This window comes from Bubalus bubalis, chromosome 14 (genome assembly GCF_019923935.1).
Source record: "Bubalus bubalis isolate 160015118507 breed Murrah chromosome 14, NDDB_SH_1, whole genome shotgun sequence".
Taxonomy (NCBI): Eukaryota; Metazoa; Chordata; class Mammalia; order Artiodactyla; family Bovidae; genus Bubalus; species Bubalus bubalis.
The window spans coordinates 65,996,660-66,011,413 of record NC_059170.1 but is presented as its reverse complement, the minus strand read 5'-3'; the positions used below and the strand labels follow the sequence as shown (position 1 = coordinate 66,011,413).

At 35.8% G+C, this 14,754-nt stretch overlaps 1 protein-coding gene across 13 annotated transcripts in view; it reads left to right on the top strand.

Annotated features, from left to right (window-relative positions):
* ABI1 (abl interactor 1) overlaps positions 1 to 14,754 on the top strand; it is an 87,064-nt gene that overhangs the window by 59,346 nt on the left and 12,964 nt on the right. For 2 of the 13 annotated variants that reach the window (XM_006063170.4, XM_006063175.4), the window contains exons 3-9: positions 1,815 to 1,991; positions 4,042 to 4,056; positions 4,790 to 4,890; positions 6,080 to 6,220; positions 9,585 to 9,685; positions 10,586 to 10,666; positions 14,433 to 14,609. In XM_006063170.4, coding sequence (XP_006063232.2) covers positions 1,815 to 1,991; positions 4,042 to 4,056; positions 4,790 to 4,890; positions 6,080 to 6,220; positions 9,585 to 9,685; positions 10,586 to 10,666; positions 14,433 to 14,609 — 793 coding nt within the window. The remainder of the gene's footprint in view (positions 1 to 1,814; positions 1,992 to 4,041; positions 4,057 to 4,789; positions 4,891 to 6,079; positions 6,221 to 9,584; positions 9,686 to 10,585; positions 10,667 to 14,432; positions 14,610 to 14,754) is intronic. The other 11 variants (XM_006063172.4, XM_006063177.4, XM_006063171.4 and 8 more) reach the window with 6 other exon arrangements.

Sequence of the window (14,754 nt, the reverse complement as noted above, 5' to 3'; positions counted from 1 at the left end):
CACAATTCCATAGATGTGAGGAGAAGATGTGAGACTCCAGGTTAGAGACAAAGGTCATTATTGTGGTCATAGTCAACACTGTGTCAGACACCAGCCCCACTTTCTATAGGATATGTCCGAGACAGCCAGGTGGTGCCTGGCTGTACACAGTCAGGTGTGTTCCAGGAAAGGAGTGCCCAGCTTAGGGGACCAGCTCTTTTATAATGGGCAGTAAGCCTTCTGCGGAGAAGGCAATGGCACCCCACTCCAGTACTCTTGCCTGGAGAATCCCATGGATGGAGGAGCCTGGTAGGCTATAGTCCATGGGGTCGCTAAGAGTCGGACACGACTGAGCGTCTTCACTTTCACTCTTCACTTTGTTGCATTGGAGAAGGAAATGGCAACCCACTCCAGTGTTCTTGCCTGGAGAATCCCAGGGACGGGGAAGCCTGGTTGGGCTGCTGTCTGTGGGGTCTCACAGAGTTGGACATGACTGAAGCGACTTACCAGCAGCAGCAGCAGCAGCAGTAAGCCTTCTGACGTTATCTTTGTTATACTGGACAGTAAGCCTGCCTTTTGTGCTTTGAGGAGACACTGTATCTTCTAAGGCTAGGGAATCAGCATCTCTTCTCACAAGGTGTGCAGAAATACACATAACATTAACCTTTATTTCCTGACAATCCCCCCACCTCCACCCCCTTTCAGTTCATTTCACATGCTTCTGTTTTCTCACTGCTTTCTAACTGGTCTCATCCCAGTAGTCTTCTCTCTGTCCTCCTGTGCAAGAGGGATCTTTTAGAATATAGACCTGATGATATTGCTCAGTTTGAATTTTTTATTGGTTTTTCATTACTATTGGGACTTCACTGGTGGCTCAGATGGTAAAGAATCTGCCTGCAATGCAGGAGACCTGAGTTCGATCCCTGGGTCAGGAAGGTCCCTTAGAGAAGGGAATGGCTACTCACTCATTACTATTAGGCCAAGGCTTAAACTGTTGAGTGGTCGTGTAACTATTTTTCATGTGCTAACTACTATCCAGTTTTTTTTTTAAATACTGACAGTTAAATAAGAAAAACAAAAACCTACCTTCTTTAAAGCTATAAAGGCCAGTACTAAGTAGGCTGCAGATGTGTGGGCTCCTTGCTGCCAAATTGTAACCCCTGGTTTTCTCTGGTCTTCTTTTTTTCCTTCTTAAACCTTTGTCTGTAATATGCTGTTCTTCTTGCCTTAAATAATTTCCATAATTTGCCTCTAATATTTCTGTGTATTTTTTAAAATGTACTTACTCTGTTAAAGCCTTCTCAACCTAGTTGGATATCTTGCCTTAAATAATTTCCATAATTTGCCTCTAATATTTCTGTTTATTTTTTAAAATGTACTTACTCTGTTAAAGCCTTCTCAACCTAGTTGGATATCTTGCTCTGAACACCTTTAGAGTAATTGCAAATAAAGTGTGCGTGTGTCACTATAGTAGTTACTTCATCTAGTTGTAATTTCTGATTTCTTTATCTGGTCTGTATCTACACAAAATAAAGTGTAAGTGACACAGAGTAGGAGCCCTCCCTTTCCACACACACCAGGTCTTTGGGAGAGAAAATCGCTTCCCTCAGAATCACTTTGGAATCAAAACCAATAGTTTAGTTGGTGCTTTTAATCAGCTTTAGAGATTCCATGTTTCAGTGTCCAAGATATTAATTTGCTTAATTTTGAAGGGGAGCATGTAGTAGTATTCACTGGAAAATAGACATGTGATACATTCTTAATATGTGGACATTATATATAGTATTTACTCTGCCAAACAGTATTTTCTTGCTTTGTTCAAATTTAAAATATAGACTGTGGACATTCATAAAGAGAAAGTGGCTCGAAGAGAGATTGGTATTTTGACAACAAATAAGAATACATCAAGAACTCACAAAATAATAGCACCTGCGAACATGGAGCGACCTGTAAGGTATATTCGGAAACCTATTGACTATACAGTTCTGGATGATGTGGGCCACGGTGTTAAGGTAAGTGTCTTCATATCGTATTCTCTTAAAAATTTGCAGGCTATACAGTTTCAGAGTAAACTTGAATACATAGTAGAAACATTTAAAATTATTTGTTAATAATAATAGCTATAGAGCCTCATTCATAACTTGTGAAGGATTTTCCACATATGTCGTTGTTTTCAAGCTTTGAAAAGATCATGTGATCTAAGGGTTGTTCCGTTTTATTAATGGAAACACTGAAGTTTTATAATACATAGGAATGGTGTTTTTAAAGGTTTCAGTTTTATTAGAGGAATGAACTGTGGAATCATTTCAAAGAGGAACTGGCATCTTACAGACTTTCATTCCTGTGGTGTGCGAAGCTTATGATCTACTTAGGGCCTGGAGAAAGGGTGGAATGAGAGAGTTCTATTGTTTTCAACCTTAGAGGCCAGGGAGCTGGTAAACTGACTCATCCATAAATGTGAATGTTAAGGAAATGAAGTGAGATCTTAAGGAAATAAAAAGCCTAGTTTTATTTCCTTAAGATGTTTTATTTCTAAAACGTGCTTGGGAGACACTGAAGTGGAAGTTTTTAAGTTGCTAACCAATTACATTTTGAGTTGTAAGGTATAGAGATCATTTCCTTCCAACACTCCCAACATCTTTGTGTAAATTTACACACACTTAACAGAGGAGGCTGTGCTCCATAACAGGTAAAGGTTACACCATTACACAGTAGCAGAATTCAAGTAGAATTTTTATTCCCAAATAAATTATCCTTTCACCCTTTCATTTGGGACTAGTTTATACTTGAGTGCTATTTTTTTGTTTTCTCTTTCACTTGAAACAGCATATGAGGGAAGATGTATGGTTATATTTAGAATATTTCTAAGTTACTTTAGAATAGTATTTAGTGTATTTTAATGCTATCACATTAATATGTCTTTTCTTCAAAGATAATGAGGTTATTCAAATTTAATTTCTAAATCCAGGTGTGAAATGTAGTGGCAAGGTAGGATTCCAGACATTGTTTAATCTAGATAATAATGAGCCGTGTTATTCTAAACAAATGTTAAAGAATACCAAAGTTCTGGCACAGTTTCTAGCAATTAGAATATGGGTCAAGGTATATTCCGTTTTTGGATGCTTTGCTTAATGTTGCTTTATGGTCACTTGAAAAATGATAAGATACAAATTTAGAATGGCAAATGAGATGGAAAGAACTTGAGGGAACCCCTTTTTCCCCAGTGTAGAAAAAGTCTAAAATCTGAAGATAATTTTCCTTAAGTGGCATGTTGCAAGTAGGCTGCTTTGGACACATTAGTTCGTATATATAAGCTGGCCAGGTTTTAAAGATGTAGCCTTTAGGATCAAAGCAGCTTTTTTTCAGTTCTGAATTTTGATCAGACTTGTTCAGCAGGAAATTTAGAACTAAAACAAACTATCTACTAGTGCTGGCCTCTTAGGATTTGGATTCTTACGCTACACATGAGAGGGTTTCCAGACCCTATTTGTTTGTTTGTTCCTTAATTAGAATTTGGCTAAGATGTTATGGTGCATTGTAATTTTGTTTTAAACCCTGAGCTGCTAGGTCCTTTTCTGAATTTGGAAGCAACCTGTAATTTTGGATTTTAACATTTACAGTTGATCACTCTTTAAAATTCTGTACCATTCCAATAATGAAGCATGAGCATCCATTGTCCAGTAGGCCTAAGGTCTGTGCACTGAGGCATTAAAATAGCCATACGTTTAATGAGCTATGTGTTTGTATTTAAATCAGAGTTTGTTTTTTATCATCCATGATTCAGTTGAATTAGTTTGATAGGATAAAATACTGACCTAAGAAATTACATAATTTGCATGAGATTGGCATAATTAAGTGGTAATTTTCTTATGAATATAGTACTTTGAATAAATATATGATACCTATGAATATTTCCCTACTGCTTGTGGATGTCTTTTCCTTATAAACTACTTAAAATATATCTGGGTAAAAGCTTATTAACATGAATCAAGTAACTGTCCTATCGGATAAGATATCTAGAATTAATTTCTACTTTTTCCCCCCTTTTTTGCCAACGTAAAGTGGCTAAAAGCCAAGGTAAGAGATACTACTTATCACTTGATCCACAGTATTCCTTCTGTATTGATAGAGGCTGCAGAGCCACTAAAACTTGAAAACTTCTCCTATGTCTGTCTGCTTTTTTCCCCATAGGATTTATATGGGTTAAATATACTCAAACCCAGTTCAAATCAGCAACGTTTAGCTTGGATGTGTTAATATATCAAAGATATATTGACATCTGCATTTATATAGGAACATTAATTTTGCTAACATTTATTGCTTTGCTCATTTTTTGATAGTTGCCTTGCTTTTATTGACTTACAATTAGGAGGTTTCCCAGACATTACATGTGACTTTGTTACTGAGTTGTTGGGATAGAGATGATTTTTCAGATGAATATTTTAGCAAGTTGACACTGAGATCTGTAGTTTGTATTCATGCACACGTTTCGAAAATTTCAGGAAACCGAATATTTGAATTGCAGAAAAGTTAGATCTCAGTGAGCATGTATAACAATAAAATAATATATAAAATTGAGTAATCTCACCTGTATTTTGCAATTAATTGGCATGAAGGGCGCAAAATAATATGAAAAGCCAAGTGCAAGTGGTATCTTGACTTTTTAAAATATAGTACCAAAGTCTGTTATTAAAGCTGTCTGGGAATCCTTATTTCACATTCTGATATTTAAAAAATAATAATACATGGTGTCAAAACACCAAGAGAACAATTTGATATAAAAATAAAAGCGTTTCTTTCCACATTTTAGCATGGAAATAACCAGCCTGCAAGAACTGGCACGCTGTCGAGAACAAACCCTCCTACTCAGAAACCACCGAGTCCTCCCATGTCAGGCCGGGGGACGCTGGGGTAAGCACTCAGTTACATCTGTGTTCTTTAGATCCAGTGAAGGAAATCAAAGTGAATCCAAAATGAATCTGCCTGTTCTGTAATTTCTCTGAGGAACTCTGTACCAGAAAAGTTTTTTTTATGTGTATAAATGAGCATTGTCTATTATTTTCCAATTCATTATAAAAATTTTATATACATATATATAAATCTGACCTTAAAATGAAATATTTATTAAAATGAAATAACCGGAGGTTTCCGTATATATTGTCTTTACATGTATTTGCAATATTTATATTACAGAACTTTGAATTAAGTGGCCTGTTTTGCATACTTTTGTTTGGTAGCTTGCAGTTCTTCCATTTCCCCCATTTCTGCTTCCCCTGACACTTGGGAATCTTTACTGGGAATCCTTCTAACTGTGCTTCTGCTGGTCATTTTGGGGCCCTTCATTCTGTAGTAGCTTTATGAGAAGGCCAGTGCAGAAGGAGAAAAGATAAGTTTGTGCCTTCTTCCTTCCCAATTTTCAATGCAATGCAAATACTGAATACTTGGTAAGACAGTCCTGAAAGATTATTCACGTTATTGTAGACTATAGACTCCTTGTTTTGGGGGGAGGGGTGGTAGAATCGTTACTTTATAGTAACAGGAATCAGTAAGCAACTTTTTTTGTAGGCTCTTAGTTTCTATTTTCATTTTGTGAACCCCTTGCCCCTGAAAAAAACCATGAAGTTGTTAAATAGAAAAGTTAAAATCATTTATTGAGAAATTAATGGCATCACTACTGGGGCCAGAATGTACTTGCCCATATATTAATATTTCCATATTGAGGTAGGAATAAACTACAGAGGAGATATTTAGCTTCCACAATATATAAGGACAGTGCCTTGTGGGTTACTGAGTTGGGAATCATATGTATTTCAAAGTTTCATATTACTGAGCATTTAAAAAATTATAACTATTATTTTTAGATATAAGATTAGTTAGAACTTTTACCTTAGTGGTTTTCCTAAGAAAAGGTAACAGATTTTAGCTTTTGTTAAAGTAACAAAATTCATATGTTCCTATTAAAGCATTTTTTAAAAACAAACTTTAGTATTTTAAAAAAATTGTGTTATACTTGGTAATAAAGGGATAGTCACAAATTTGGGGGGGGAATACCATTTTATCTTTCTTATCCATTACTCCTTTCTCTATTATGCTTCTTTAGACGAAATACTCCTTACAAAACCCTTGAGCCTGTTAAACCTCCAACAGTTCCTAATGACTACATGACAAGTCCTGCGAGGCTGGGAAGTCAGCATAGTCCAGGCAGGACGGCTTCTTTAAATCAGAGACCGAGGACACACAGGTAAATTTTTAGATTGAGCCTTTGAACAGCTGAGAATGTATGTTATTGATTGGTGACAGACTCCTGTAGAATTATAGGTAAAGGGCTTCTCTGATGCTAACATAGATGGTAAGGTTGAGGATGATAATACTGTATACATTTCTGTAAAGGTACATCATGACTTCTATTTTTTTAGATTTTTTAGTATCTATACTGCTAGCAGATTGCTAGTATTTCTTTTTGACAAAGGTACATATGTACATTTGGATGAAGACTAAAGAATTTTTTTTTTTTTATGGTCATTTAGGAAAAAAAGATCAAGATAACCACTGTGAAATTTTTTGGGTAAATGGTTAAATATCAGAAACTATCCAGTGAGATTTAAACTTGAAGCTCTGAGGAAGAATTTCTTAGGAGAATTGACAGACTGCAGAATATATTATTATATAAATTGTTTTTTTAAAAAGTTCTAGAAATCAACTACCCAGTGGATTTTTTCCCCCTTTGTTTTAAAAATTTTTATTTTATTAATTTTTGGCTGTGCTGGTTCTTCATTGCTATGCGGGCTTTTCTCTAGTAGAGGTGAGCAGGGGCCACTCTCTAGTTGCCGTGCACAAGCTTTTCATTGTGGTGGCTTCTCTTGTTGTGGAGCGTGGGCTTCAGTAGTGGCGGCATGTGGGCTTAGCAGTTGTGGTTCTCAGACTCTCGAGCACAGGCTCAGTAGCTGTGGCGCCCTGGGCTTTTAGTTGCCCTGCCGCGTGTGGGATCTTCCCAGATCAGGGATTGAACCTTTGTCTCCTGCATTGGCAGGTGGATTATTTACCACTGAGCCACCTGGGAATCTACCCAGTGGATTTTTAAAAACTTGATATGGAACATAACGTGCATTTCAGAAAAGGAGATAATTTATTAATATAAAACTTGATGTATTAATAGAAACTGAATATAGTCAAGTAACATCACGCAGATGAAAAAATGGAATAGTAGCAGCAACCCAGAAGTCCGCTTCAGGCCTTTCCCAATGATTGCTTCTACTTCCCTCCCCCTAAAGTAACTACTTTATTTGGGGAGTACTTTATTGTATAGTTTAATTTTTTCATTTAATTTTTACCTCTCTTTTAATAACTTGGGCAGGGAACTGCTCTTTACCTTGATTTTTGGTTGGTTTTATTAGAGCTATAACTTGGTAAAATTATTTTGAAGGATTCAGTTCCATAGGGTATACCAAGCTCTTAAATGCTATGTAATTGTTACTTCTTGTTATTATTCCTGTTAGTAAATAAATTGTCATATTGATGTCTGCAGTTATAGTATCAGTTACAGTATGAATTCATTGAGGACCAAAATTGTTTTTTAAATTGTTTCTTTATATGTTTATTATTGAATTATTACATCAAAGTATGATTTTTCTCTGTAGTGATGTAGTAATAGTTTAATCATATTCAACAACTAAGTTACTTCATTATGCTAGGGATATATACCAGTGAGATAACGGTTCTTTTTTTCAGGAACTTGTTCTATTAGAATAGGGATCAACAAACTATTTTATCAAGGGCCAGGTTGTCATTACTTTAGGATTTGTGGTCCATATGGTCTCTGCTGCAGTTACTCAGCTCTGTCATGAGAGCAGCCACCAGCAGCATGTAAATGAATGAGCATGGCTGTATTCCAACAAAACTTAATATATGGCACTGAAATTTGAATTTCACATAATTTTAATGTGTCATAAAATATTATTATTTTGATTTTTTCCAACTAATTAAAATATTAAAAAGTGTTCTTAGCTCATGGGTTATAAAAATCAGACTGTGGGCCAAATTTGGCTTGTAGGCTGTAACTTGCAAACGTCCATGTTAGAAAAAGGCATACAGATTAGTTAATCATACAAGCTCATAAGTGCATCTGTCTGTTATATGGTGGTGGCACAAAGCAGAGTATTGACTAGCTTGGGAGGAGGGAGGCCTTCACATCAGAGCTTTTTTTGTTATATAAATATTTTTTCCCCTTCTGTTAGTATGTGACAGTGTAATTATAGATGGATCATATTGAAGAAAATAAATTAGACTGTAGATTATTACTCTGCTGGGTTTCTGGGCCTATTGAACCAATGATGTTGAGTTCTAAAAATATAATATGGAGCTTCAGGCTACATGGGTACATATGTATATTTGCATATGTGTACATGTGTACTCCTAAAAGGAATCAACCCTGAATACTCATTGGAAAGACTGAAGCTGAAGCTCTAATACTTTGGCCAACTGATGCAAAGAACTGACTCATTGGAAAAGACTCTGTTGGGAAAGATTGAGGACAAAAGAAGAAGGTGGTAGCAGAGGATGAGATAGCTAGATAGCATCACCGACTCAATGGACATGCTTTTGAGCAAATTCAGGGAGATAGTGAAGGACAGGGAAGCCTGGCATGCTTCAGTCCATGGGGTCACAAAGAGTCAGACATGGTTTAGCGACTGAACAACAACATGTCCACTCCACATTACTGAAACTGGTCAGTGTGAGGTTGTATACCTAAAGGGACAGTAAGTCCATAGAAGTTAAAATTTAATAGTATCCACTATTCTACAATGTTCCTTGGTGAAATTTCATTATTTTCTTTCTCATTTGCTTATTTTTCCAAAAGTTTCCCTGTCTTATTACTGTTCTTTGAGATTAATTAGAGGTTTGCATACTAATTTCAGACTAAGGTTGGTTACCATTTTTATTCACTTCCATAGCATCTTTTGTGGCTTCCATCCCACTATTTTTTAACATCTGTTTTTCCATTCTCATCCAAGAGTTCCGTGACAGTGTAGTTCATGTCTGCTTTGTTTACTGCTGTTTATACTAGGTTTTAAATAAATCCTTGCTGATTCATTGTATATGAGATTGTATTGGTCATTCGTTTCTCAGTGATCTCTTACAGTTCTGAGTACTGTATGATTATATTGGTTTTTCAGTAGATGGAGAAACATAGTGAAACACATGGACTTCCCTGTAACTCAAACAGTAAAGAACCTGCCTGCAATGCAGGAGACCAGGGTTCAATCCCTGGGTTGGGAAGTTCCTCTGGAGAAGGAAATGGCAATCCACTCCAGTATTCTTGCCTGGAGAATTCCTTGGAGAGAGAAGCCTGGCGGGCTACAGTCCATGGGGGCACAAAGAGTCGGACACAACTGAGCAACTAACACAAAGTCAAACACAAAAACCACTTCAGGTATTAGAGTTAAAATTTGTATCGGACAGTTAAAATGTTTCTTTCTATGTAAGCATGTGTATATATATCCACACACACATCCATCATAATAGTATCTGGTGGCTTTGAATTGATAATATTTTTTGAAGGAATCCCTAGAATTGCTGTTTTCATGGTTTTTCTCTCCCTTTTGCAGTGGAAGCAGCGGAGGAAGCGGCAGCCGAGAGAACAGTGGCAGCAGCAGTATTGGCATTCCCATCGCCGTGCCTACACCCTCACCACCCACCATTGGACCAGGTATGTCATCCACTAATCCATTGTCATATGTGGTAGTATTTATGAGCTTTATTATGGAAGTCTGAAGCAATTTAGTTACATTAGATAAAACTATTTATTAAATTTATGTGATTGTTGCCAGAATGAAAGCTAACACTTAAAAACAATTTTTGATTGGTTTTCAGAGTTTTTAGAGTTTTGCAGCTGTTTCTCCTTACTTATAAAAAAAGCATATTAAATAACTTTTGGGCCATTTTGCTTTAGAAATACTTGGTTACTAGTCAAGAATGATAATTATTATTTCAAGAGCAAACCAATAATTGTTGATAATTCAACTGAAAGATCAGTGTCTTTAATGTGAATTATGCATCACTGAACTTTGATGTTGCCTTGTAGGCTGCTAGGTGTATCAACTCTGGTGATAGCTGGTTGTGACTTTCCTGCTTTTATGTATGATATTCGATACATATGTCAGTAAAATGCTCTGAATGTAACGTGGGATTAAACTAAGAAAAGCTCTTTTACTTTTTAGATTATATAAAAATTTAAGAAATCATAGTAGAGCTATGATTAGTCCCTTGATTGTTTAGTAAATGAAAGGAAGACTTTTTGTTGTTAAAATATACATTTGAAAAATGAGTTTGATAATCAAAACTGGGAAAAATTCTTAGTTTCTCAAGGATGTTGTTGAAAAAGGAGAAAAAGCTACTTATAAAAACAGGTGTATTTTATAGTTAATGAAAGTGTGAACTCAGTGACCTTTTTACCTTGTAAAATTCTTATTCTTTGGAACATATGCTTTGCATATGGGTGTCTTTCTCTCTTTTTTTCTTCTTTCCAAAGCATTGTACTTTCTTACTGTTTCAGAATGATTAGTTCTCTTTCTTGCACTCTGACCTGAATTATAAACTATTTTATTAGAAAACATTTCTGTCTTTCCTCCTTCTGGAGCTCCACCAGCACCATCTCTTCCACCTCCCCTCCCTGCGAACACTGTGATAGGTGAGACTGCATAACCACTGGGGCGATTTAACTTACTGTGCCTAGTTCATAGTCAGCTCTTGTCAGACGGTTAGCTTGTGTAGTTACTAGGTGGTAGGTGGTAGTACAAAGTTTTAAGTATTAAATCTAATTTACACTAATTTCTCCTTGTGAAAGGCCTCTGAAGTTACACAGAAACTTCTCTGTGATGTCAAATGTGTCTCTGCCTTGTTTATAACCAATTTAATGTGGTTAAGCTTTTGTTTTGTTTAGATCTTTCTAAGAATATTATAGCAGTGATTGTTCAAAAAAAATTTTTTTATTAGTGATGCAGTATTTTTTAAAGTGAGACTTGATTTGGAACTCCCTGGTGTATACAACAGTCAAAGGAGTGGGGTGAAGGAATAAAAATGGAAAAGAGAATGATGTGTGGGGTGCTCTGAGGTTTTCCTGTGGCTCACAGTTGAAAGACTCTGATATAGTAGAGGATTTATGGCATCTGAGGGTGCCGTGAAAACAGTTTTTTTTATCAATAAAATACATTTAAATTGTTCCCAGGTTGAGGGAGACTGGATTGAGCATACAAGAATTCTAAATATAGACTATATAAAACCATTCAGCCTAGAAATGCACAGTAGCATTTGGGTGGAAATGGATAAAGAACTGTCTCAAATAATGGAGCTTAGGTGAAATAAAACCATCTAGCATCTTCTTTTAAAAACATTGGCATTTGTACTCAAAAGAAAAGGAAGTAATAAAAAAAGGCCCTAGTAATAGAAGTTGTTGGCAGAAAGTTCATCTGGAAAAAATAAATGCCCTCAACCTAATTAATAATCAGGAAGACAGAAAATAAAAACCAGTGGATACTGTTTTATAGCTACTAGACAGGTAAACATGTCAAAGTCCCCTAGTACCAAATGTCAGTGAGGCTGTGCCGTAACAGAAAAAGGTACATTGCTGTTGGGAGTTGATTAGTTAATATGCTCCCTTTAGAAAGTAATTTGTTGTTACTCAGTCAAGTTGAACCAGGTTTCTCACCTTAGATTTATCAATTTAATTTCTAGATATTTCCCCTAGAGTACTGGTTCTCAAAATATAGGTATGTGACTCCTGGGTGTTGCCAAAATCCTTTCTTGGCGTTTTTGAGGTTAGAATTATCTCCATAATAATACTAAGACTTGTTTGCCATTTTCATTCTCATCCTGGTACAAGGACACAGTGGAATTTTCCAGAGGCTACGTAACATTTGATAACATCATTTTTGACAGCTAAAGGAATGTGTATTTGTGTATTTATGTGTTTTAAAGATAAATAAGTTTTAATTTCTAATATGGTAATTACCTATTCCTGTAACTCACTTCAATAAAAATTTTTTGAGGTTCTCTAACTTTAGAGTGGACCCTAAAGACCAAAAAGTTTAACCACCACTGTATTAGAGCAGTGGCTTTTGAAATATGATTTCCAGATCAACAGCATCATTGTTGTGGGAGCTAGTTAGGAATGTAAATTCTCAGGTCCCATTCCAGACCTCCTCATTCAGAAACTGAGACTGGAGCCAAGCAGCTTGTATCACAATAGGCCCTTAAGATAAAATTCTGATCAGTGTTTGAGAACCACTGTTTTCAGAGAAATTGAGGAACCATAATTAGGAATGTTCATAATGGTGGTATAATAATAGCAACAGTCTAGATGCAATTCAAATGTCTAACAGTGGAATGGATAAGTAATTGTAATTGTGGCATGTTTGTATGTAAATAAAGCAAAAAAATGAATGATATATTGATATACTTATCAACGTGAATGAATCTTAATATAAAAGGAAAACAGCAAACCAACAGAATATATAATCCTATATAATCAAATATACAAATAATATTTATATATAAACAGATTATAACCATTGTAAATAGTTATATATATACATTAGTATATATTATTTATATGTACATAGCATATATAATTATATATACATCAGTCACATACGCTTTTTATGACTTATTTCATAATAAAATACTAAATTAGATTCTAAAATTGGCCTGGTTTGGAACTATATAAATAGGTCTATTTGGTTTTCAATCACCAAAAAAAATAACCTGGATTTTATATAGTTTTTATATAAGTCAAAGAAATATAAAAAATCATTTTAAGATTTCTATTAAAAATGGTTAAAGGATTACCTCTTAGCTCCTTGGAAAACTTAGCTGTCCAGAATTACTCATTCTCAAAGGCATTTGAATAGACTGTTATTTTAAAAGTGTGTCTCTGTTTAGAAAATGAGTGTGTGGATGATTTAATTAGTGACTGCCTATGGCGGAGAAGGCAGTGGCACCCCACTCCAGTACTCTTGCTTGGAAAATCCCATGGACGGAGGAGCCTGTTAGGCTGCAATCCATGGGGTCGCTAAGAGTTGGACACGACTGAGCGACTTCACTTTCACTTTTCACTTTCATGCATTGGAGAAGGAAATGGCAGCCCACTCCAGTGTTCTTGCCTGGAGAATCCCAGGGACGGGGGAGCCTGGTGGGCTGCCATCTATGGGGTTGCACAGAGTCGGACACGACTCAAGTGACTTAGCATAGCATAGCATGGCTTGGGAGCTCCAGAATGTTAAATATTAGCACTTCTTTTAATGAACAGCCTCTGCTGTATGATTTTTCTAATAATTTGTATGGCCTCTAGGAGAGGTTAAATGAAATGACTGAATGAAAGGAAACCAGGATTCTGCCTTTTTATTTCTTCAGTCGTGATTAGATGTTTGGGAGAATGATATAAATCCTGAAGTTGCCTGGAAGATATAGTTAACTTTAGAGGCTTTGAACTTTATATTAACCTTTAAAATTTTAAACTTTGAAGATGTTGGTAAAGATGACATTGAATAAAATTTTAAGTATTGTTAATACTTTAGTTAGTTTAAGTATGCTTGAAATTAAAAAGAAAAGATTGCTTTGGATGTACTATGGGGGAAAAAAGCCCTCCAAATATGTGGGAAAAAATAGTGGATTTTCTACCCAAAGCTGCCTTAAAATGTCCATATTTTACAGTCTTAAAGTTTTTTTCAGTTTTATCAGTCACAGAAATTTAAGTGATAGGGTAAAGTGTGGAATTCTTAAAAGTTTGGCGATAGACAACAAATCTGACACAGGTGCTTTGAAGCTAGAAATTGTGCTTCTCTAAAAAAATGATTCCACTATAATTTGCATTGATAATAACTGCTAATAACAGTAAACAGTCAAATATACTAGTAAATGTGGAAAATAAGCTTACCTGTTTAGACTTTATAATTTAAGCAGGTTTGGCTGGCTAGATTCTTAGACTGTTTCTGTAGACTTGCCAATGAAAAAGAAGTGTACAATCCAGATACTAAGGTATTCACATCTAAAAACAATGCTTTTCACCTCAGACTGTCATTGGTACTTATCTTGTTGGAGAGACACAGTTGACATATAAAAACTATACATTCTGAAATAACAAAGAAAAAGATTATACATTTTATTAGCAAAATACCACTTGGGATTATGCTGAATTAAAAGGCTGAAGAATGTTTCATACTTAACTTCTGCACTTTCCACACAGTATCTGTTTTTTCTGCTTTTTTGTAAGTTTTTTTAAGTTCAGAGATAGAGCTATTTGTGTTGTATCTTTACTTTTCTCTTTATTTTGTGCTGTGGACTTTAAAAAGTGATAAAAAATGTTTCTTGCTGAGAGTCTGCTTCTCTTTGTTCTGCCATCGGAGGTTACCTGCGATGCTCAAGTTCTTTGTTGGTTGCCTTTGACTAATGCTTTCCAGCAGCCCCGGGCTCAGCTCCTGGTTCCCAGTATGGCACAATGACCAGGCAGATTTCTCGGCACAACTCTACCACTTCCTCGACATCTTCTGGTGGATACAGACGGACTCCCTCTGTGACGGCTCAGTTTTCTGCTCAGCCTCATGTTAATGGAGGTCCACTTTATTCTCAGAATTCAAGTAAGCTTGTGCTTAGCAGGCGCACGCAGCAGTGGAGCTCCTTTTGAAGGAAATTATTTTAAATTGTTCTTGCCAGTGATAGACAACAATTGAAACCATGTTATTTCATGTTTGTTTTAAGAAGTTAGACCTTGAATCATATAAT